This window comes from Eucyclogobius newberryi, unplaced genomic scaffold (assembly GCF_026437365.1).
Source record: "Eucyclogobius newberryi isolate DKJ021-1_F unplaced genomic scaffold, fEucNew1.0.hap1 SCAF_6, whole genome shotgun sequence".
NCBI classification, from domain to species: domain Eukaryota; kingdom Metazoa; phylum Chordata; class Actinopteri; order Gobiiformes; family Gobiidae; genus Eucyclogobius; species Eucyclogobius newberryi.
This window is the reverse complement of record NW_027316278.1, coordinates 35169457-35195324: the sequence shown is the minus strand read 5'-3', so window position 1 is coordinate 35195324 and position 25868 is coordinate 35169457. Positions and strand designations below refer to the sequence as shown.

Here is a 25868-nt window from a genome sequence, read left to right as displayed (position 1 = left end):
TGTAACGCTCTATGATTGGTCTCTGTGGTGTAACGCTCTGTGATTGGTCTCTGTGGTGTAACACTCTGTGAATGGTCTCTGTGGTGTAACGCTCTATGATTGGTCTCTGTGGTGTAACACTCTGTGAATGGTCTCTGTGGTGTAACGCTCTATGATTGGTCTCTGTGGTGTAACGCTCTGTGTTTGGTCTCTGTGGTGTAACGCTCTATGATTGGTCTCTGTGGTGTAACGCTCTGTGATTGGTCTCTGTGGTGTAACACTCTGTGAATGGTCTCTGTGGTGTAACGCTCTATGATTGGTCTCTGTGGTGTAACGCTCTGTGATTGGTCTCTGTGGTGTAACACTCTGTGAATGGTCTCTGTGGTGTAACGCTCTATGATTGGTCTCTGTGGTGTAACGCTCTGTGATTGGTCTCTGTAGTGTGACACTCTGTGATAGGTCTCTGTGGTGTAACGCTCTATGATTGGTCTCTGTAGTGTGACACTCTGTGATAGGTCTCTGTGGTGTAACGCTCTGTGATTGTTTTTTTTTTAAGTTTTATGTCCTAGCCTTCTAGTTACATTATTCTTGATATTTTCTGATATTTCCTCTAAGACTCTAAAACTCAAAGTACAAAACCAACACCCACATATTTCACAAAGTTTTATTATAATTAAATGATTGCTTTAGCTCTTTCTTTGGTCAAATATATTTATTAAAAACTCGCCTCTTTCACCCACAGGTTTAAGACATTCACAAAAATTACACAAAATGAAATAATCAATAAGAAAAATAAAATCTATGACTAAACACTAGCCCTAGCTCCAGTGTGGATAATATACCAATGATCGATAATGACAAACAGTGCTTAACATTAAAAATAGTAAAAATATTTAAGACCACAGGAGGAAACTGGAGCGTCTCAGATCCAGAGTTCGCTCAGAGAAACAGACAGCAGCACCTTTGGCGCCATAAAGTCCATCAACACAAACGTCCAACAAAAGTAACACGAGGAGAGAGGAGGAGCAAACATTTAGAGAAACGGAACTAGGTCAACCTAGAGGTGAAAACTCAGTCAGCTGACTTTTGCTGTGGTGTATGTGTGAACACAGCTTTAGTTCTAGTCTAGGATTAGTTCAGAATTTGTCCCAGTTTAATTCCCATTCTGATGTAGTCTATGTGCAAATGTGAACCCACCGTAAGTGGTTTGAATCTGGTGTAGTTCTTGTTTAGTTCAGGTGCAGTCTTTTAATCTAATCCAGATTTAGTCCAACTTCAGACCTAATTTGGACCAGGTTTAGACATGAATTTGTTCTTTGCTTTACAGTTCTTGATTCTAATCTTGTTTGTGAAATTTCAGTGATTTTTTGTTGATATTTTGTTTGTTTTACCAGTTTCTTTGGGAAGTTCCTTTGGGGGGGTTTCTTTTGCTTTCTCCTTTGGCCGGTCACTGGACGTGGGGCCGCAGCGCCTGGTAAAGCCCCTCAAATGTGGGCCGGTCCTGGATGTTCCGGCTCCAGCAGCGCATCATAAGTTCGAAGAGAGATGGAGGACAGAGCGGAGGAGCGTACAGGAAGATCTGAAAGAAAGCACCGGAAGTCAGTCTAGGGCAGGGATCAGTTCACCCTCTGCAGGAGCATTAGTATTTTCAGAAAAGACTTGAATCTGAACTGCTAAACTAATACAAGAATCCCATGTATTTCACAACATGTTTATAGAGGTCAGTGGCAGAGCTCCACAATACTGGAAAAGTATGTTTTAATATGCGTTTCGACAATTAATTTCTGTTGTAATAACATTTTCAACGTTAATGCCTTAATGCTCCCAGTGAATGTTGCAGGTCCGGGTTTATGGAGTGATCAGGACAACATCGTCTGAAACGGCAGAGATGCTAACCCTCCGACCCCCCTAGACATTCTGTCCATAAAAACTATGAACAGAACCAAAGACAAAGGGCAGAGTCCAACATTCACTAGGAACAGGTCTGACTTACAATGCGAACACAGCTCTTGCTCCGATCATACAGGGACCGGACAGCCCTGAGCAAAGGGCCCCGGACCCCATACTTCCGGAGCACCCCCCAAAGGACACCCCGAGGGACACGGTCGAAAGCCTTCTTCAGATCCACAAAGCACATGTGGACTGGTTGAGCAAACTCCCATGAACCCTCGAGCACCCGATGGAGGGTATAGAGCTGGTCCAGTGTTCCACGACCAGGACAAAAAACACTCTTGAACCTCTGATTCTCCTGAATCAGAGGTTCAACTATCGGTCGGATTCTCCTCTCAGTACGCTGGAATAGACCTTACCGGGGAGGTAAGGTCACAGGCAGATCCTGGGGGAGGCTGAGGAGTTGGAACACACCCTCCGGTCTCACTTCTTGAACAGGTACCACCACCCCGGTGACGGGATTAAGGAGGTCCTCAAAGTATTCCAACCTCTGTCCGATGACATCCTCAGTCGAGGTCAACAAGTCACCCCCCACACAACGAATGGTTTTGATAAAGCACTGCTCTCCCCTCCTGAGACGCCAATTGTTTGTCATAATTTCTTTGAGGCCGACCAATAGTCTTCCTCCATGGCCTCCCCAAACTACTCCCAGCCCCAGGTTTTTGACTCTACAACAGCACAAGCTGTGGTGCACTTGTCAACTGCTTCAGGAGTCACACAAGCCAAAGAGGCTTCTTACTTCCGGTGTCCACTACAGGGTTCGGGGGTTCCCTGCCGCGACAGGCACCTGAGACCTTGCGATACAACAGCCACATTGACAGATTAGGCCGAGAATATGGTCCACTCAAACTCAATGTCCCCAGCCTCCCCCAGGATCAGGGAGAAGCTCTCCGAGAGGGGTGACTTAAATAACCTGCTGACAGAGCAAGACATTCTCTATAGACTCTCACGATGCGCCTGGGCCTGCAAGTGTGTTTGGCTTTGGGTTCCCAATCACCCCTCTCCAGGTGTTACTGGAAGGGGTACTGGACAGTGCACCGATTGGGGACTCCGTTGTTCTACTGAGGGTACTCTGCGCCGTTGTTTGGCCCATAAGCTGACACAACAGTGAGAGACCTTGTTTTTCCTGGCCGAGATGGAAGGTCTAAGGACAGGGGAGCTTGGAACATTAAAGACACGGGATGCTGGGACATTGTTTAAAGGCGCAATGGACGATTTTTCGGCGATTTGAGAACGCAGGCAGAAGTGCGCATGCGCACTCCCCCATGCGGACTGATACAACACACACGTGCGTTTGTTTATTAGCGCGACGGATCGCATCATCTCTCTCGTCTCCCGTAGATTTCCGTCTACTTCTGAGTCAGCTCGAACAGTCTTTCTCCGTCTTCATTTTGTCCCGTACACTGAGGGAACTATATTATGATAGATCAATGCGCTTAGACACGCGGAAACGTGGGGACGAACCGCGCGCGGCTGCAGGTGAGCGGTAGGTGCGTTTTATGATTGATACGTGGTATGATTGATACGTAATCGGCAGTCCACGCCACGAGGAAATAAGACTTAGATTTGTGCCAAAAAAATCGTGCATTCAACCTTTAATCTGTCGCCCCCCGAGGCAACTACTGTTGTGATTTTGGGCATTACAAAAATAAATTGAATTGAATTGAGACCTGTCCCCAACCCCACAACCCTCTCGTTCACTGGGGTAAACTCCCTACACGTAGCAGCTGAGCTGGGGGGCTCCTCCCCCCCCCCCCCCCCCCCCCAGCAAGGACGTTCCATGACCCCAGAGCCAGTTTCTGTGTCTGGAGACCCGCTCAACAAGGTCTCTCTGCATCGGCCCCTTATGCATCCTCCCGCAGGTGGTAGGTCCACGGGCGGACAGCCCCAAACCACTCCTTCAGGCAGTGCCACCCCAGGGTCCCGGTAACGCCAATCTGGCCTCGTTTTTTTACTTGTGGCAAGGGGCTTCAAAGATCATTATATGACCTAAATGGTGTCTTTGTGATTTGTTCTACTTATATATGTACACAGTGTTGTGGTACCTGTCGGCCCTGGTTCCTGAAGTGTTCTCCAGTGTTCTCGATGACTTGTTCGTCCGATAGCAGTGAGTACGGCTGCTCCTTACACAGAGTGAACATCTCCCACAGAGTGACGCCGAACGCCCATACGTCACTGGCCGTGGTGAACTTCCCCTGCAACAGCACGGAAGCGACAGGACAAGTGAAACAGAGCTGAAACAGCACAAAAGCAACAGGACAATTGAACTGAACTAGTCTTGCTTTGGTCTTGGTCCAGTCCTGTCTTGGTTTAGTTTTATTTGAACCACTCCCCTCAGGCAGGAGGCCACTCCCCTCAGGCAGGAGGCTACTCCCCTCAGGCAGGAGGCCACTCCCCTCAGACAGGAGGCTACTCCCCTCAGGCAGGAGGCCACTCCCCTCAGACAGGAGGCTACTCCCCTAAGGCAGGAGGCCACTCCCCTCAGGCAGGAGGCATGCATGTCTTTGGACTGTGGGAGGAAGCCGGAGAACCCGGAGAGAACCCACGGTAACACGAGGAGAACATGCAAACTCCACCCAGAGAGATCATGTGATGTTGGTCTGGTCCGGGAATCGAACCCATGATCTCCTTCTTGGGAGGCAAGAGCGCTAACCGCCTTTGCCACATATATTTACTGATACTCATTTATATATTTTGGTTCATTATTGTTCATTGTTGTATGTTGCATCAAATCGTTCCTACTAGCCTGTGAATTTTGTTCACAATAAACCATTTCTGATTCTGATTCATAGTTTACTCCCTCTTTCTGTCCCTCTTTAGTTCCGCTTTAGTCCCTCTTTAGTCCCTCTTTAGTCCTGCTTTAGTCCCATTTTAGTCCCGCTTTAGTCCTGCTTTAGTCCCGCTTTAGTCCTGCTTTAGTCCTGCTTTAGTCCCGGTCCAGTACCAGCAGGATGCTCTCCCAGGCCATCCAGCGAATGGGCAGCACGGCTCGTCCCTGGATCCTGTAGTAGTCGCTGCTGTAGAGGTTTCTGCTCATGCCGAAGTCTGAAATCTTGATGGTGAGTCTTCGGTCCAGGAGGCAGTTCCTCGTGGCCAGGTCTCGGTGCACAAAGTTCAGCGAAGCCAAGTACTTCATCCCCGATGCAATCTGAACCGACATGTGCAGCAGCTCCGACAAACTGAGAGCACACACCAGAAACAACAAAACTGTCTCCTATCAGTACAGTCCAACAGATCTAATCCTTACGGCCAAGTATTTAGAAAATGACAGTCAGTTTATAGTTGAAAATGTTGCCTCAATTCTGGATCAAGGTCTAAAAACGTAATTCTAAATGTAAATTTCTTTTATGTTACATTAACTTTGCACAAAATCAATAATGATGTTAATCAATCCATTTTGCAGATCATATTAGTTTTGCCTTGATCGGAGCAGCTAATTCCACTGTTACCATGGTGTAAACAAAGGCCAATATCTGTATAAATAACTCCATCTAAATTTTAAACCAAGTCTAAAATTATGCAAAGCAAAGAGCTGTCTTTGCGGGCAATTTAAGTGCCTTAAATTAATAAGTTTCTTTGTTTTGTTCCACCCATATGGAGCAAAGGTGCTGAAAGCCTTTTTTCACAATTCTGTGTTGATATGGCTCTACTGTAATATAAACATGTCCTGAGATCATAATCGATGAAAACCTGATCTGATGATCAGAAAACATCATGTTAAACATTAACATGTTTAACATGTTAAAAAATAATCAGGCAAAATGCCAACTAGAGCCTTATACACAAACAAAAGGCAGTCCTGTTCTCTTCTTGAATCCAGTGATTACCAATCTACTTTAGAGTATGATTGACAGTGGTGAGTTCTGTGTCCTTCTACTGTAATGAACCTTAGAGATGTAGAATGCAGAGATATAATATCACCATCATCATAATGTTTTCTACAACTAAGAGGAAAACGGAGAAACAGCTTGAGCTCTATTTGTGAGGTAATCTGCAAACCATTTTTTTAGAATTATCGAACCCAATAATAGCCAGACGATCCAAGAGAATACAGTGATCCACTGAATCAAAGGCCTTTGACAAATCAGCAAAAACAGCAGCACATTCTTCATGATTGTCCAATGCAACAGCTATATTATCCATCACTTTGGTAGCAGCTGTGATAGTGCTATGCAAAAACACGCACCTGGCATTTTGCTTGGAAGGATCATTTTGAGATCGGACGACAAAAGGAAAACAAAAGCAGTTTTTCTGTAGTAATGGCATATTTTCAGTTTGAATTGTGAGATTAAAACATGAGTTAAACCATTTACTATTAGTGGAGCTGATACCTCCAAGTTTAAAGGGCTTAAGGGAAAAGTGATCACCAGCCCTATTCTCTTTTTTTAGATCAGTTTAATACCCTCCTGAAGAACATTTCAGGCAAAGCAAGATAATGCAGCGATGTCAAAACCAGGGATTCTTTTTCTTTCTGACAATGGCACTAATGTTTTGTAATATCATTAAATGTTTAAATGAAAAAGTGCAATGCTGGAATATGTTTCTTCTCACAATGATTGTAGACTGTAGTAGTAGTAAGCGTAGTATTAGTAGTACACGCAGTATTGGTGGTACTACCTGACAGAAGGGATGTTGTTGGCGTGGGTGAGCGTGCTCTCGATCTCTCGCTGGGACAGAAACATGTTGAGGTCGCCGTTCTCCATGTACTCTGTGACCATGCACAAGGGGTCAGAGGTCACGCACACGCAGAGCAGGCGGATGATGTTTGGGTCGTTCAGACGAGACATTATCTTTATCTCCTTCAGGAAGTCGTTTCTGTCCAGAGTGACAAATATATGAGAAGACCAGAGGCAAAGGAGACGAGGCAAGTTTATTTGTTGAGCACAATTTGTACAAAGTACTGTACACAAGAGGGAAATATGCATTAAAATCACAACGCAAACAAATACATCATAAATACATGTTTACAGTTGGTCACATGTTTGTGTTTACAGTTGGTCACATGTTTGTGTTTACTGACGGTCACATGCAGCAAGAGGAGGACTTATGCTGCAAACAAGATTCAAAAATATCGAACACTCTTTATACAAATTGCAGCTCGTCTTTTTCCTTGTCTGACGCTACGACCCAAGATTTTCACACAATCAGTGATTGTTCAGAGCAGAGTCAGAGGAGCAGAGTCAGAGTCAGCGGAGCAGAGTCAGAGGAGCAGAGTCAGAGGAGCAGAGTCAGAGAAGCAGTCAGAGGAGACGAGTCAGAGGAGGAGCAGAGTCAGAGGAGCAGAGTCAGAGGAGCAGAGTCAGAGGAGGAGCAGAGTCAGAGGAGCAGAGTCAGAGGAGCAGAGTCAGAGGAGCAGAGTCAGAGGAGCAGAGTCAGAGGAGCAGAGCCAGAGGAGCAGAGTCAGAGGAGCAAAGTCAGAGGAGCAAAGTCAGAGGAGCAAAGTCAGAGGAGCAGAGCCAGAGTCAGAGGAGGAGCAGAGTCAGAGGAGCAGAGTCAGAGGAGGAGCAGAGACAGAGGAGACGAGTCAGAGGAGCAGAGTCAGAGGAGCAGAGTCAGAGGAGGAGCAGAGACAGAGGAGACGAGTCAGAGGAGCAGAGTCAGAGGAGCAGAGCCAGAGGAGCAGAGCCAGAGTCAGAGGAGGAGCAGAGTCAGAGGAGCAGAGTCAGAGGAGCAGAGCCAGAGTCAGAGGAGGAGCAGAGTCAGAGGAGCAGAGTCAGAGGAGGAGCAGAGACAGAGGAGACGAGTCAGAGGAGCAGAGTCAGAGGAGCAGAGCCAGAGGAGCAGAGTCAGGGGAGCAGAGTCAGAGGAGCAGAGTCAGAGGAGCAGAGTCAGAGGAGCAAAGTCAGAGGACAAGCAGAGTTAGAGGAGCAGAGTCAGAGGAGAGTCAGAGTCAGAGGAGCAGAGTCAGAGGAGCAGACTTACCTGGCCTGGTTGGTGGCGTCGGCTCTCAGCTGTTTCACTGCGACCAGAACAGATCTTGCGTCAGAGCGAGAAGAGCCCAGGACCTGGAGCCCCTCAGCCTCACACAGATGCACCTGCCACAGAGACCACCACGAGTCACTGTCTGAATGATTTAAGAAAACAATCTAATAATCTAACACGCATTGCAATTACTATCATATTTGTGATTTATATTTTAAAATTTAAATTCCAAATCCAACCATTTCAGAACATGTCTGTGGTCAGTGGCAACCGACATAATAACAACCATTTGCATTTGAGACCCCCAAACACACAAAATGGTCCACCTGTAAAAAAAGTGGCATTTAGTCTAATGTTTGGCTTTATTTTCAGGGCCTAATGCATACAATTTGAAGTTTCCCCGTATCATCTGGAAACTCCCTGAAATAATTTGGTGAATTAAGTTGAGAACCACGGTGGTGCACGGTGGCAAAGACGGTCAGCGCTCTTGCCTCCCAAGAAGGAGATCATGGGTTTGATTCCGGGACCAGACCAACATCACATGATCTCTCTGGGTGGAGTCTGCATGTCCTCCCTGTGTTACAGTGGGTTCTCTCCAGGTTCTTCGGCTCCTCCCACCGTCCAAAGACATGAATGTGTTAGGTAAAATTGGTGACTCTAAATTGGCCCTAGTGAATGAATGTGAGCGTGAACTGTCTGTAATGTCTATGTCTCTGTGTTGACCCTGCGACGAGTTGGCCACTGTCCAGGGTGTACCCCGCCTAAGGCCCGAAGTCACTGGGATAGGCTCCAGTCACCCGCGACCCGAAAGGGAACAAGCGGTAGAAAATGGATGGATGGAAGTTGAGAACCACTGTTTTAAACTACAGGGCGAGCAGCTTTTACAAAGAATAAGACCCTTTGGAGACACATTTAGTTCTCAAAGAGGACTCTACTTCCGTTCTTAATTGCAAACTCCAAATAGATCTCATGCTGATGAAAGAGACTGTGGCGATGTTATAGAGCAACAGGCGACTTTTAAATCAGGCATAAAACAATGTTTTTTTACTGACTCATATCGGGTTTGAAGGTACTTTTCTGTTTGATTAGATCTGGTTCCATCCAACATTTTGGAACATATGTTACAGTGCTTCAGAGCAGAAGTTACAAAATGTGCTGCCTTTCTCTGAAGTCTTTACTCTAAGAATCACATACGAGCGCAATATTCAAGGATGCTGAGTACTTTTTCTAAATATTACTAAATGAACTACAGACTTTGGGATATGCTAATTACAACCAATAAGGAGTTAGAATAATTCAGCATGTTTTTGGGTAGTACTAGTAGTAATAATAGTAGCAGAAGTAGTATAGTAGTAGTAGTACAGTGTGTAGTGTAGTGCAGGAAGAGAGCGGGACCGGGGACCACCTTGCTGTGAGGAGAGTATTGCTAAATACCTCTCCGAACTGGCCCTCCCCGAGCTTCTCCCTGAAGAGCAGCCGATGTCGGGGGAACTCTGCGGCGGAGATGTCCTTTCGGGTGAGCGAGTCGACGGTCAGCGCGGGCACGGCGTACATGTTGGAGCCGGTCACTCCCTGCAGCCTCACGATGTCCGTCTCCGCGTAGTGAGGGGCCGAGGCCTGGAAGCTCTGGTGAGGGGTGCACTGGGTCACGTCCGGCTCCGCGTAGCCCCCACCGCACGCTGCACGCACGCAACGAGATGTTATGCTGTCATTTATTTAGATTTTAGTCTTACATTTTTCTTTAAAGGTGCACTATGTCACATTTCTGGTGGTGGGTCAAATTGCTTTGCCTTGAATGTCCAAAAGTATAACATTAAACTAAATTAAACTTGAGACTACGTATTAGGGCTGCAACTCATTAATATTTTAGCACTCAAGTGATCAAACAGGAATTTTTATTATACTTTTTTAAGGTTTCAAGAAAGGACCAACACTTTTGTCCTGAGGGCTGTTGCGCACCTCAAACTGCCCTGACACTGGATCTTCTGACCCTACCTGAAGTCTTCACGATAAACTGCATTCAGTTAATTTATTATTCTTGTATTTTTAACTGCTCAATTTTCTTAAATAATTGCCCCTTTGGGATAATTTGATTGATTGATTGTTACTGCACTTGACCGACCCTCAAACACGACTCCAGGTGTGTTTTTAAAATGTGGATCGACAGGTAAAAAATATTGCACACCTGAGAAAGCTTACCGCGCAGCCAGCCCGCGGTCAGCAGACAGGAAGTCAACGGGTCAGAGGTCGCACGACAGGAAGTGAGGAGCAGCATGTCGTACAGAGGGTTACCCAGAAGGAGGGCTGTGAGAAAGAGAGCGAAGGAGAAGGAGAAGAGAGGGAGAAAAGGAGAGGAAAGAATAAGGTGGAGGTAAAGGGGGAAATGAAAGGAGGATCAGAGAGGGGGAAGAGCAGGAAAAGGGAGAGAGAGAACAAGAGCATGCAAGGCAAAGATGTAGGTGGGAATTTAAGAAATAAAAACTTTATTGATCCCACAATGAGGAAATGGCAGTATTTGAGGCATTAAAGGAGACATATAATGCAAAATCAACTTTTAAAAGATTTACACTCAAAATTGTTAGAGTTTAGATTGAAAAAAATATGTTTTCGAGATACAATTGACTCTCCTCATTTTCACCCGGCCGTTTTGATGGCCTTACTTCCAACTCTCTTTTTCTTAATCTGTGATATATGTGGGATTCAACAGTGTCACAAATAAAAAAAATGCACTGGTCATTAGCATGATCTACAGCTCTTAGATCTCACAGCGTCGTCAGCATTAGCTCAGGAGGAGGTCCTCACCACAGGCAGATGATTGGACAAGAGAGAACGCAGACTCAGGACAAAATAAGACGGCAAAAGCAGATCAAAACAGAAAATAATAATTCTTCACCAAACGCTGACTTGATCTTGTGATAAAGCGCTGTATTTCCACTGATGCTAACTTATATGTTGAGCCCACATGTTTAGCAAAACTAAGCTAGCAAAGCATGTTAGCAACGGCCGCTTCCTGTTTATCGATGCAAGACGACTCAGACTAGTATATTTCCGGTGCATAATGCATCTAACATAACCCAAACCAAAAGCATAACATAAAGGGATATTAAAATGTGGCATATGTTTTGAAGAAAAGTGAAATAAATGCAGAGAAACCAGAAGTCGTTTCCTGTTTACTCTCGCTTTAGCCAAGTCTCACAGCCACACAAACTTGGAGTTATTTAATGTCTTTTTTTATGACTTTCCTTATAATTAAAAATTATAATTCAATCAGTCTGGGGGGCACAAGGTTGAATCAAAACATGGCTTTTGTTGTGGTGACGTTTACAGTGACGTACCGTAAAAGGAGAGGCGGAAGTTTTAGTTTTCAATATTGCGATTTTAAATGTCCAAAATATAATTAAAAGCATAATATGTCTTCTTTAAAGAGAGCAAGCAGAAAAATACTAGTAGTGGTTGCAGTAGAAGTTAGTATCGAGTACCTGAGGCCTCAGCGCTCTGTGACAGCTCGGGGAGTTTGTTTCTCAGATGAGCCGGATTCTGGTACTGAGGATCCAACAAGAAGACACGCTCATAGTGAGGGTCAGAGTTCACCCCTGCAAAATGAAACAAGAGGCAGAATAACCACTCTGCCACAGTAGCACAGGGAGAACACGCACACTGCACAACATCCGGTTTTCCTGGCGTGCCTGTAAACGTAAAGACTGACGGGGAGGAGACTGTACCTTGGGTGTAGGCGTTGCGGGGGGGCACAGGGGGTGTCTGGAGGACGATGGTGTCGCTGCAGGAGGACAGGCGTACGGTCACCTCCTCCTTCAAGATCCTCCGTGGAGCCTGAACACACACAGGAATTATTACAGGGCACATGAAGTGTTTTTCAAAGCATAATACTGCTAGCGTTTTCTTGAGTCAAATTTATCCATATTATTTTGAGTTTAGACCTGGCGGTACTTGGAAAGCCAAATATTTTCTGTGGTGGTAATTGATGTGAGAAGCGTTCCATGCTTATGCTATCGATCACTTAGCAACTCAGCTAGTCCGGGAAGATTTGAGGGAATCATGCGTTTCAGCTTCCTGATGTATATGGTGCCATTTTGAGAACGGTTGATATAAAATTTGTTAATTGCTATGACATTTGTTGGCTAATTTTGATAATTCTGAAGCCTAGCATTAGCATGAGCATTAGCATTAATCTTGTTAAAAATCGGTGTTGTTGGTGTAAACCTTTTGGTGTTTTATTTTTGATAATAATTAGCATCTGAGCTAAAGGCTAACTTGATAGAACAGATTCTGCATTATTTGTATCATTATTGGCCGTACAAAAAAGCTCTTGTACCTTTGCTTTGGCATCAAATTGGTCTAAAAAAGAAAACATTACATCATATCATCCAGGCTTTTCCCATGTAAGGAATTGGGTTTGACCTCCATCTACTGGCAGCAGACGGAATAGCAAAGGCTAAATACACTAAGCTAGTTTGCCCCTGACATGCTAACACAGGCATGCGGTTATAATGAACGTGATTTGAGGCAGCCCCGCCCCTGAAGAGCTCCCCTCTTCAGGGGCGGGGCTGGATGATGCATTCACAACTGCAGATAGGGAGGAGATACTGTCAGATGCCCTCCCTGTGTGTGTCAGATGCCCTCCCTGTGAGTCCGATGCCCTCGAGTGTGTCAGATGCCCTCCCTGTATGACAGATGCCCTCCCTGTGTGTGTCAGGCAGAAATTCTTAGAACGAGTCAGGTGATGATTAATGAACTTGAAAACAGCGCACTCCAATAGGTCACAAATCTTTAAAAAATGTGTGTGTGCATTTTCTGAGGCTCAGATAGAGAGGAATTATTAAACAGGATTAAGGAAACAAGAGTGAATGAAGCTAAATCCAACTCCAGGTGTGTTTTTGATGAGGAAACAATGTTAGAACAGGGTTAAAAGCTTGATTTCAAAGTCATTTTTGCATAATATGTGTCCTTTAATATATGAAATGAGAAATGATGAAATGTAAATAAAGTGTGAGACTGGAGCAGACCTTCTCCAGGACTTTGCAGACGCACTGACACCACAGAATCAGGAAGATCACCACCAGCAGAAGCAAGATGATGGACACCAGACAGCCAATCAAGACGGCCGAGCTCCCCTCTTCAGGGGCGGGGCTGGATGATGCATTCACCACTGCAGAAAGGGAGGAGATACTGTCAGATGCCCTCCCTGTGTGTGTCAGATGCCCTCCCTGTGAGTCCGATGCGCTCCCTGTGAGTCCGATGCCCTCCCTGTGTGTCAGATGCCCTCCCTGTGTGTCAGATGCCCTCCCTGTGTGTGTCAGATGCCCTCCCTGTGTGTGTCAGATGCCCTCCCTGTGTGGCAGATGCCCTCCCTGTGTGTGTCAGATGCCCTCCCTGTGTGTGTCAGATGCCCTCCCTGTGTGGCAGATGCCCTCCCTGTGTGTGTCAGATGCCCTCCCTGTGTGGCAGATGCCCTCCCTGTGTGTGTCAGATGCCCTCCCTGTGTGGCAGATGCCCTCCCTGTGTGTGTCAGATGCCCTCCCTGTGTGTGTCAGATGCCCTCCCTGTGTGGCAGATGCCCTCCCTGTGTGTGTCAGATGCCCTCCCTGTGTGGCAGATGCCCTCCCTGTGTGTGTCAGATGCCCTCCCTGTGTGGCAGATGCCCTCCCTGTGTGTGTCAGATGCCCTCCCTGTGTGTGTCAGATGCCCTCCCTGTGTGGCAGATGCCCTCCCTGTGTGTGTCAGATGCCCTCCCTGTGTGTGTCAGATGCCCTCCCTGTGTGTGTCAGATGCCCTCCCTGTGTGGCAGATGCCCTCCCTCTCCTCTCGTACCTGATTGGGGGGACACAGCGGCGGTCAGATGGTGAACAGGAGCTGAGGTGGTCCGCTCATCTCTGTTCCGAGGCATCTGAGTGACTACGGCCTCCTCTGAGGGAAAAACAACAGGAGAAACAGCATTAACACATTTACTTTATGTATTGTCATTGCTCGATTTGGAACCTAGTCTGATTTGGCACATCCTTCATGAAACGTTTCACTCTTTTAAAATGTGTTTATTCAGTGTTTTTTGGCGTTAATCGTGCTCAGTTTAAATGTAGTTATATCAGTGTTTATTCTTAGAAGGACATGAGGTTCATTAAAGTTAGCCGTTTATATTAAATCAGACTTCACTCAGCTCTGCTCATTCTTCTAACATTAACCCTAACCCTAAATGCACAATTCTCACTGACTTTGAACAAGTTAAAAAAAAGAAAGAAAAACAGATTATATTCCAACAGTACATTTGATCAAACAAAAGGACACACCAGGAAAAAACAGGACTAAACCAAGTCCAAACCAGGTCTAAGCCAGGATTAAATCAGGACTAAACCAGGACTAAACTAGCAGTAAACTAGGAACAAACCAGGACGTAACCAAGTCTAAAACCGGACTAAAAAAGGGCTAATTACTAAACCAGGACTGAACCAGGACTAAACAAGGACTAAACTAGGACTAAACTAGAACTAAACCAGGACAGATCAGAAGGTCGAGAGTGTTTGTACCGGAGTGGAAGGAGATCTCGCTGAACATCATCCACACGTCTGCGAAGGTGAAGCTGCAGCGTACGAGTCTGGCCGCTCGCCCCAAAGGCACCGTCACGTAACGAGCGCTGGGATTCCGGTCGTCCAGAACCGTCCTGAACTCAACACGCTCCGCCCCAAAACTGCCATGAAGGCGGAGCTTGAACGAGCACGACACCGACGAGAAAATCTTCACACCACGAGAGAACATGTTGTTACTGTGGACCTGAGAGAGAGAAGGAGAGGAGAACAAAGACTGAACCGGGACCGAACCGGGACCAAACCGGGACGGACCAGGACGTATTTCTAACCTTCTCTCTAAATGAACTAAAACTGTCACTGTAAATAATTCTTAGAGCACCTGCTCCTCTGACTCTGCTCCTCCTCTGACTCTGCTCCTCCTCTGACTCTGCTCCTCCTCTGACTGCTCCTCTGACTCTGCTCCTCTGACTGCTCCTCTGACTCCTACCTTCATGTAGGTTAAGTTTCGTGTCCTGTCGAAGGTAAACTCGATGTCCACTTGTCCGAGCGAGTTGTTTCTCCAACCAACGTAATCGTATCCGGGCGAAACCTGGTACTGCCGCGTGGACAGGAAGTCGTCCAGACCAGTCGCTCCGTCCGTGAGCTGCCCGAGGCCTCCGACCAAACGCCTGCAATGGGAGCAAACAGCCGCTTTAGCTACATGCCTTTGTTATTATTGCACATAGTTTCATGTTTCCAACATGTATAACCTTCCAAATAACCTTCCAAACAACAAACTAAATTAGCTCACCACAGCATTATTATTATTAAATTGTTACATGCCCTCTGTCGCGGGAGCCGTCGTAGCTCGCGTCATTGAGGCTGACGATGGGGAAACCAGGAGAAGTCATGTCATGGCCCTCCGGAGCCGAGTACGACACCAGGCCATCTGAGAAAAAAACACAAACATAAAACAAAGCATTAAGATAAAACAAACAAGGATTGAAAGATTGTTCTCAAAAGTATCCTGCAATTCCATGAAACTGAATGTATGACAAGGTAGACATCTTTCCTCACAGGAGAGGAGGCGTTTCCCTGGAAGCGCTCTGATCCCATGGAAACGTCACCTCAGAGGTTTTAATCGGCTTTGGAGAAGAACAGATCCCATACAGTTTTACGGGCGGCTGCGCACACAGTCTGCTACGGATATTTATGTTCTATTGCATTCATTTTACTGAGGCACAAAATAAAACATGAATTATTCGAAGACAGCGCAGACACACGGCTGTTGTTTAAATGTTCATTACACGTGCCACTGAGTAATAACTGTCAATAGTTAACTTCAAGCTCTACTTTCTAAGGATTTGTGGTACTCAGTTAAACAAAATAAAAATGTAATTGTGGTGGCCCGCTATATTTGTGGTGCATTATTGTCTAGCATAACTTTATATTCAATAAATGTTCATTACGTGGTAGATTGCTAACGGATGTATGGAACAAAACCAGCCAGTAGAATGCAGGCGTTCTGTTGACACTGAAAGCATCTTAGGCAGGGTAATCGACACTCTCTGCCTCCCTGTTTACTGTGTCATTTCGTGATGATAGTTTCTCTTTTTTTCTGGCCGTAGGCTTCATTAGACAGGACAGTATAGGATGAAACGGGGGTGAGACTTTGCAGATAAAAGGACAATGCAGAAAACTGTCGAGAGCAGGATCAAAAGTAAAAACGCTGCAGGGTGCTTGACCACTTTATCCCCAACCTCTCTTATGTCAAGCTCTGTAGGATTTTGAATAGTTCCAATTACATTTCCTGTCAAATCTGAATGCTTCTGGAAGTTTTCAAACCTGCACGGTTGACTAAATGTGTATTTGAAAGCATAAAGAGCTAACTGCCGTACTATTACTTGTACTACAGCGTACCTTCCCAGGTGCAGCCGTACAGCTCCAGCCTCAGGCACACGGTGGTGGACAGTCTGGGCACGGGCAGGACTCGGACAAAGCGCGTGATCACTGGAGGATGAAGGTCGTTCAACACAGAAGCGTACGCGTTTGTGTTCCCCTCCAAAACCTGGAAATACAAGGCAAATCAAATTGTATGTCGGATGCCCTTCCATCCTCCTGAACGACTGTTTTGTGTATTGCTCAAAGGTCACCAGGAAGTTTGACTGGTGTAACTTCCTGTCTCTTATACTCACACATTGTTTACCTTTCCGGCTTTTTCTGGGCTCATTCTCCATGAAACTATTTCTACTACTGCTGATGCTGTTACTGCTAATACTATAACTACTACTGTTACCACTGCACTGACTGCTTTCAGGTATTTGTAAAGGAGAGTTCTCGTATGGCATTAAAGATGAACATAATAAAAACTATTTAAACATTAGTTTGTCCAAACTTAGTCCTGGTTTAATCCTGGTTTAGGGTCTGGAGCGGTTTTCTGGTGATTCCACAAATACTCAGGTTGGTAGTACAGTGATCCCTTGCTATAACACAGTTCACTTTTCACGGTCTCGCTGCTTCACGGATTTGCATCATGCATTGTGTTCTGCATTCTGATTGGCTAAACAGTCTCTCCGCGTCTTCTCTGTACACGTACGTAAAACCGCTTGCCAAATTGAAGTTTGCGAAGCCGGGACACGCCGGTGAGAGCAGCGCCGCGCGTGAGAACCCGGTGAGAGCGGCGCGCGTGAGCTTCAATGTTTTATGGAGTATTTCATTGTATAATAACTGTAAAAAAATAAAGGTTTCTACTTCGCGGATTTCGCCTATTGCGGGTTCGTTTTGGAACGTAACCCCCGCGATAAACGAGGGTTCACTGTACTTAGTTTAGTTAATAACATTTTCAGATTACTGATTATTATTATTATCATTAGTAGTAGTAGTAGTAGTATTATAATGTAGTAATATATTGTGCAGTGCAGTAAAGTATCTTACTTAAAGTGGGTTTACATGTGATAAAAGCTTTTATGTTGACAATATTTGATGATTTGAACATTTGTTTTGTCCTTCACATTACATTGACTTTAAATTATACATCAGATGTTACATCTAGACTGTTACTCTTACAATTACTCTTTGTAGTAGTTATACTAGTCCAAGTACTGTAGTGTTATTCATGTCGTCCCACTTAAAGGTTGAATGGATGATTTTTTTGGCCCAAATTTGAGTCTTATTTCCTCGTGGCGTGGACTGCCAATTAGTCCTGCCACGTATTAATCAGGGACGTGCATTCAGGGGCGGCAGGGGAGGAAGGGCCTCACCTGTCGATCTTGAAAAAAAAAATAAAAAATATATATATATATATAAAAAAATATTAATATTTTGTCATCTGGTATGTATTATAAACCCACTTTCCGTTTGAATCCAATATCGAACAATATTATGTCAAATAAGAATGTCAAAATGTTCAGATGCCGTTCACATACAGGGAGGAGGCTGCTCCTGCTCAGCCGCTGGAGCACACACACACTCCTCACAAACTGAGCTGGTGCAATGCAAAATGATGTGTCACTCTCTCTCCCTCTGTTTATAACAAATAAAACACCCTGACGATGTGCTCAGTGCTTCCATATCCTCGATAATGTATGAAATGTATTTCTGAAGCATGTTTTAGGCTCACAGATTCATTATAAAACCGCTGTAAAAGTTCACTCAGGGGAGGCTGCATTACATGCGCCGCATGGACGCGCATGCTCCTAAGCCCGGCCCTGTGTGGACGGGTTTCACTATCTTCTTCCTTATTATTGTTTATGTAGAATCTGGACGATTACATTTCCAAGTTAAAACGTTTCACAAATCTGGATTTTCAAGCAAAGCAAGAGGTGATTACTAAAGAAAGACCTACACCAGAGTTGAACGGGTTGTTTTAAACCGACCTATATATCTAAAACGCTAATGTCACTCATTGAACATAGCCTTATGGTGAGCGACACGGCTTTGAACACAAGAGTAAGTGTGTTCGACTCCCGCTTGTCCCCAAACATCTTTTGGTGCCTAACTCGCCCTGAACCTCACCGCACGTCACTGGTATCAATTATAATACGCACCTACCGCTCACCTGCAGCCACGTGTGGCTCGTCCCCCGAGCGTGTCTAAGCGCATTGATCTATCATAATATAGTTCCCTCAGTGTACGGGACAAAATTAAGACGAGAAAGACACTTCGAGTTGACTCAGAAGAAGACGGAAATCTACGGGAGACGAGAGATGCGATGCGATCCATCGCGCTAATAAACAAACGCACGTGTGTGTTGTATCAGTCCGCACGGGGGAGTGCGCATGCGCTCAAACTGTCGCGATTAAAGGAGGCGTTAGTGCTGGTTTTACCGTGCTGCCCTGACGGCTCTTCCATGACCGCCACAGAACTCCATCGCGGCTGTAGTTAAGGCGGTATGCTCGGGCAAACTCATTCCCAGAGCTTTGAGCGTATCTTCCCTGAGTGCCCACCACAGTAAGGAACGTCAGCCGGCCCAGGTCCACCTTGAACAAGACATGTTTATGTTTTTCTGCTGATCTATAACATTTGTAGATCATTAATATTGTTTACTGTAAACTGCAAGATTGACCTGAACACTTTAATAATAGAAACAGGTCTAACTTCCTGTTCAATACTGCAGAACCGCCTTTTCATAGTGATATACCCCGCCTCTTCATAGTGATACGCCCCACCTTTTCAGAGTGATATGCCCCGCCTTTTCATAGTGATATACCCCACCTCTTCAGAGTGATACACGCTGCCTTTTCAGAGTGATACGCCCCACCTTTTCAGAGTGATATGCCCCGCCTTTTCATTGTGATACGCCCCGCCTTTTCAGAGTCATATGCCCCGCCTTTTCAGAGTGATATGCCCCGCCTTTTCATTGTGATACGCCCCGCCTTTTCAGAGTCATATGCCCCGCCTTTTCAGAGTGATATGCCCCGCCTTTTCATTGTGATACGCCCCGCCTTTTCATAGTGATATGCCCCCCTTTTCATAGTGATATTGCTATGCGTGAGGTTAAAGGTAATTTAAGTAGATTTTTCATACAATGTTCCTTTCAATTCAAATTTCACAGATTTGGGGAGGTAGAGAAACTGTGCTGTTTTAGTCCATAAATTATCACCAGACTCGCTCTGAACATTTCTGCCTAAGATGGCGGGGCAAGCTAGCCTTTGTTCATTTACCCATGATAATTAAGATATTCCTTTATTGTCCCACATGGGGAAATTTCATTGGTGCAACGCAGGTAGATACAGAAGTAGATACAGAAGAACAGATCACTTATAGGAAGTCTGAAAAACACTTTCAGTAGAAGATCTCCTATAAATAAATAAAAAACTCCCATAGACAAATAAATAAATAAATACATAAATACCATTGCATGTGATCACGACAGTAATTGCACATGAATATGTGTCACGACAGCACATAGATTGCACATGAATTTCACAGTAATTGCACATGAATTGCACATGAATTCCAACAGCAATTGCACATATGACAGAATTGCACATGGTTAGGTCAGTATTGCGAGTGTTCAGTACTAACAGTGTTTGTTATAAAGTCTGACAGCAGCTGGAAGGAAAGACCTGCGAAACCTTTCCTTCACACAGCGAGGGTGGATCAGTCTCTCACTGAAGCTGCTCTCCAGAGCGGACATAGTGTCCTGCAGGGGGTGACAATCATGGTCCAGCATAGATGTGAATCTAGCCAGGACCCTCCTGTCCCCCACCTCCTGCACCGAGTCCAGAGCACAGCCCAGGACGGAGCTGGACTTCTTGATGACTCTGTCCAGCCTCTTCCTCTCCCTCTCTGTGATGCTGCTGCTCCAGCAGGCCACACCGTACAGGAGGGCTGATGCCACCACAGAGTCGTAGAAGGTCTTCAGGAGTGGCCCTGTCACTCCAAAAGACCTGAGTCTCCTCAGGAGGTAGAGCCGACTCTGGCTCTTCCTGTACAGTGCGTCTGTGTTATGAGTCCAGTCCAGTTTGTGGTTCAGATTCAGATGAACACCCAGGTACTTGTATGAGTCCACTCTCTCAATGTCCCGTCCCTGGATGTTCACTGGTAAGGGGGCAGTGGGGTGGCGTCTGCGGAAATCCACCACCATCTCCTTGGTCTTCCCCGCGTTGATGAGGAGGTGGTTCCGCTGACACCAGTCCACAAAGTCCTGCGCCAGTCCTCTGTACTCCGCGTCATCGTCGTCCGTGATGAGTCCTATGATAGCAGAGTCATCAGAGAACTTCTGCAGGACACAGCTGTCCGTGTCGTGTCTGAAGTCTGCAGTGTAAACGGTGAAGAGAAAGGGCGCGAGGACAGTGCCCTGGGGCGCCCCCACACTGCAGGTCCGAGTGTCAGACACACAGTTCCGGGCTCTCACAAACTGGGGTCGGTCTGTCATGTAGTCCAGGATCCACTCTGCCAGGTCATACTCCACACCAGCCGTCTCCAGCTTGTCCCTCAGGAGCAGCGGCTGGATGGTGTTGAAGGCGCTGGAAAGATCGAAGAACAGAATCCTCACAGAGCTGCCAGGCTTTTCCAGGTGAGAGAGAGAGCGGTGCAGCAGGGAGATGACGGCGTCCTCCACTCCGATGCCAGGCCGATATGCAAACTGCAGCGGGTCCATGGCTGAGCTCACGGTGGAGCGGAGGTGGTCCAGGACTAGCCGCTCCAGTGTCTTCATCAGGTGGGACGTGAGAGCCACTGGCCTGAAGCTGTTGAGGTCTTTGGGGCGCGGTGTCTTAGGCACAGGTACCAGACAGGAGGTCTTCCAGACCTGTGGTACCACCCTCAGCTTCAGGCTCATGTTGAAGACATGCTCCATAACTCCACACAGTTCATCTGCGCAGGACTTAAGGAGCCTGGGGCTGATGCCGTCAGGTCCTGCTGCCTTCCTCACTTTAATCCTCCTCAGCTCACTCCTCACCTGTGCTGCTGTGACAGTCAGTGTTTGGCAGGGGGACCGTGTGCTGGGGGGATGGGTCCAGGCGAAGTGGGGAGCTGATGGTCCGGGGCAGATAAGCGAAGAGGAACAGATGCAGTGCATTGTCCAGCTGTGGAAGAGGGAGCATGCAGCTGTGCAGGGGGAGGGGCGGGTGACCGATCAAACCTCAAGAAGTGAGCATTTAAATCATTCACCCACTGTAGATCCCCCTCTGTCTGGGCAGGGGGGATTTTGAAGCCCGAGATGGTTTTCAGGCTCCTCCACACTCCCTGAATGTTCTTCTGCTGCAGCTGCTCCTCCATCCTCCTCATGTAGCCGGCTTCAGCCTGCCTGATCTTCCTCCTCAGCTCCTTCTGCACAGTTCTCAGCTCCTCCTTGTTCCCTGACCTGAAGGCTCTCTTCTTCTCCTTCAGCGGAGCCTTCAGTTCATGGTTAATCCATGGCTTGTTGTTTGGAAAACACCGCACCTTCCGGGAGGGAACAATGTTCTCAAAACAGAAGTTGATGTAGTCCGTTATGCACTCTGTGATGGTGTTGATGTCCTCCCCATGTGGGTCATAAAGCTCAGTCCAGACAGTGGTGCTGAAGCAGTCCCTCAGAGCCTCCTCGCTCTCAGCAGACCACATCCTCACCTCACGGGACACCACAGGCTGCCTGCGCACAATGGGTTCATACACAGGCCTCAGATGTACAAGGTTGTGGTCCGAGCTGCCCAGGGGAGGGAGGGGGGAAGAGGAATAAGCCTCCTTGGTGTTGGTAAAAAACAAGTCCAATGTTCTATTGTTCCTGGTGGGGCAGGTAACATACTGGGTGTATGTTGGTAGAACAGAAGAGGGAGAAGCGTGGTTAAAGTCACCAGAGACGAGGAAGAGAGCCTGTGGGTGCTGTGTTTGCAGCCTACAAATGCAGGAGAGCAGTGCTTCACAAGCTTCCGTATGTTGCCAGTAGATGTAGTGCTACCACCAATCCTGATGGTGGAACTGAAAATTGTGTATTTCAAGACATACATTATTTTAAGTTTGAAAACATGGGATGTCAAAGCAAGGGTACAAGAACCATTCAATCCATAATATCAGTCGTCCTGCTAAGGCAATATTGATATTAACAAATTACATGAGTACAAACTACTTATTACTACTCATTTAATTGTTGTGCAACTTTAAATCTGGATTATAGCGCTTTTCTACCTTCAAGGTCCTCAATGCGCTTTACATCAAGGAACCAGTCATCCATTCACTCACACTCCAGATGTACGCACACACTGGGGGCAAATGGCCCCTCTTGCCCAAGGACACAACAGCAGTATTCACATGAGGCAGCTGCAATTGCACCGCTAACCTGACCACTCTGACCGAGCGGGGAGTCAAACTGCCTACCTTTCGATCAGAAGACGAACACTCTACCACTGAGCTACTGCCGCCTAGTGCATGAGGTTGAGTTGTTGTTGTTGTTGTATTACTTTTAATGTAAGTGTATGTGTTTTACGCTATACTGCATTTAAAAAATATGTAAGGACTAAGGAGAGAGAGAAAGAGAGAGAGAGAAAGAGAGCCATGTGACCAGGGCCATGTGACTGACCTGCAGGTACTGAGAGTCAGTGGCGTACTGAGGACACCAGGCCCCGTCCCCGTCCTCGCGGTTCAGCCTGGAACAGAGACAGAAACATGTTCAGATGGTTACAGTAATGTGTCCTGGTCTTGTTCCTTATTTCGTTTTAATTTTTTTACTGTTTGGCAAAAACATGCGCACATTTAATAATTAGACTTCAAAAATCACTTTTTAACTTTAACTTTAAGATATTGTCCACACATTGAGTCTGGATCTCTAGGAAATAGAAATAGCAGTGTTGCTTCGTTTCCTCGTCGTTAGCTCTTTGTTATCCACACTTTTCCGCCTGTTACTGTGCATCCCGATGGGATTTTTGCAGAGTAAATTCAATACACACACGAGTAAATTCAATACACACACGTCTACCACGGATTTAAAATAACAGCAGTCTGTGTGTGAAAGTCGTGGACCTGCAGTGGTAAATGGGATCCACAGTGACCGAGAAGTAACGTGAGTGCGTCTTCTCTTTGAAACGCCTCATTCACTGCAGTGAAGCACCAATTCTGCCCTATCCCACTGCAGACAGGTGACTGACCTGCCCCGTCTGCGCAGCTGACCTGCTGACCTCATTTGTCCAGGAGTGTTCCATCAGAGAAAATAATTCAACGTAATCATCTGGACAGTCTTTAACATGTCGTCAGCCACCATAATCTGTCCATATTTCTTGATTTTAGAGCGAAACCCAATAGGTTGATATCACAACATTCAGAAAAAAACATGAGTCAGTGATGAGTTATGAACTTTTTTTCCTGTAAGAGCACAAAACACAATGAAAATGTGAAAGAGGTCTAATTATTATGGTCTAATAACAAAGTATAAAGATCTACATATTATATTTAGCTTGTATCTGGCATTAAAAAAAAAAAAAATCATCGAAAATCACGTTTATCACTGACTTTGAGATCACTCACAGTTGATTTGCTCTCATTATATAAGACGTGAAATATCCTAAATGCTGTGCTGTGTGCTGTGCACAGTCGAAACAACAACAGAGAAACTTCATTGGTTTACATTTGTGTAAAGATGATTTGAGTGGGGAAAAAACTAAGTTCCCAGGACAAAAATGAGGCCAAAAAAAGCAAAGAAACACATTTTGTTAGTTGTGCTGTCTTAAATTTGCCACTCAATTGAAATGTTGAGGGTCATTTTTTGAATAAAGATGATGTCACCTATTCTTCTGTTGTAATTCGCCTTCTGCTGGTATTAGTTAAAGGAATTATGGAGGCTTTTTTGGCGCCAAATCTTTGTCTCGTTTCCTCATGGCGTGGACAGCCGAGTAGTGCATTCATGCACTATGTCAATCACAGGATGCACCTACTGCTCACCTGCAGCCTTGTTCTGGCTCGTCCCCGGCATAGCAGCACGTTTGCTGTGTCTAAACGCATGGATCTATTGTAATATAGTTCCCTATAAAAAATATAATATAGTTCCCTATAAAATTAAGACAAGAGAAAGAGAGTTCGAGCTGGCTCAGAAGAAACGGTGGAAAAGTGGAAAAGAGTGCTGGATGTGTTCCTGTACCTGGCATACTGAGGCCCGGTGGTGAAATGCCATTGGCTGGATGCGCTCAGGGCCTCGTCTCTGATTCGTCCATCCTCCAAACCCAGAGCGTACCTGCACAGGCCTGAACACACGGCAACATGGGAAATGTAGTATTCATGTCATGAGTAAAACAGGGGATTATGGGTAATGTAGTACAGTATATTGAGCTGATTTGTTGACCTGGTTTATGGTTGACATATATGGTTATCTCTGTAATTACTTTGCCTATCGACATGAAACAAAAAATGGCACAAAGTTCAATGTCTTCTGTCAGCATAAATAAACTTTGGCAAAATGATTCTTTACCCTAAAGTAATACAAAGCTGAGGCATTAGTCAAACCCAGATAAATAATGATTAAGTTTGTGGTTTCCCCGATGTTTATTTCTTTAAAAAGCTCCCAGAGTCACAAAAGCCCTTTCCTCTACTTGAAACTGTAAAAATAAAATGGATTCAACCATTCACCACACTGTTTAGTAATTGATTGCTGTAAAATGATAAGAATAAATGTTTACCTGGGTCGATCTGTCCAGAGGCTGCAGCAGTGAAGAGCAGCAACAGACACAGGAGCATGGTTCTCCAGCAAGACCAGGATCACAACTGGACTACATCTCTGAAAGACCCACAAAGACCAGGGTTATACCAGGATCACAACTGGACTACATCTCTGAAAGACCCACAAAGACCAGGGTTATACCAGGATCACAACTGGACTACATCTCTGAAAGACCCACAAAGACCAGGGTTATACCAGGATCACAACTGAACTACATCTCTGAAAGACCCACAAAGACCAGGATTATACGAGCAGGGGTCTCGCAAGATACATTCAGGGATGGCGCTTACATGATAAATCAAAATGGCCCGCAATCCGTTTTGACATGGGGAGAAAATAAACCATCCCTAAAACCTGGCGCGGGTGCCGCCGTAGCCTTTAAAAAATCCTGGGGAGCGCGCTGATGAGGTACTATATCTCTGAAAGACCAAAAAAGACCCAGAGTTTTGGGTTGATCGGGTAAACCGGAGACACAAGGAGATGCAAAACATTGTTAGACCAGGGTCAAACGAGGGTTAAACTAGGGTTAAACCAGGGTTAAACCAGGATAAAACCAGGCTTAGTCGAGGGTTGGATCAGGCTTGGACCAGGGTTCAACCAGGGTTGGACCGGCTTTAGACCAGGGTTAGACCTGGATCATAACCAGACTGCAGATGAGTCCTGATGTGGTGTAGTTGTGGCTGAGTTGGGACTCAGAGTTTATAGAAACATCCAAACACAACTGTTATGTAACAGTCTATAGAAGAGTTTAGTCCTGGTTTAGTCCTGGTTAAGAACTGATTTAGGCTTGGTTTAGGCCCGGTTTAGACCCGGTTTAGGCCTGTTTTAGTTATGGTTTAGAAATAGTTTAGCCCTGATTTAGACCTGGTTTA

At 45.8% G+C, this 25868-nt stretch overlaps 1 protein-coding gene across 1 annotated transcript; it reads right to left on the bottom strand.

Annotated features, from left to right (window-relative positions):
- Positions 1–629: 629 nt before the first annotated feature.
- On the bottom strand, positions 630–25088 carry ddr2l (discoidin domain receptor family, member 2, like). The gene is made up of 19 exons (XM_072432572.1): positions 24956–25088; positions 24421–24523; positions 22870–22936; positions 18695–18847; positions 16290–16437; positions 15213–15318; positions 14878–15058; positions 14391–14634; positions 13681–13776; positions 12876–13018; positions 11574–11682; positions 11331–11444; positions 10051–10155; positions 9286–9530; positions 7852–7964; positions 6547–6744; positions 4874–5108; positions 3975–4124; positions 630–1558 (listed from the first exon to the last, which is right to left on the bottom strand). Exons 1-19 carry the CDS (start codon positions 25011–25013, stop codon positions 1427–1429), a joined length of 2700 nt encoding a protein of 899 aa, XP_072288673.1. The 5' UTR covers positions 25014–25088; the 3' UTR covers positions 630–1426.
- Positions 25089–25868: the final 780 nt, after the last annotated feature.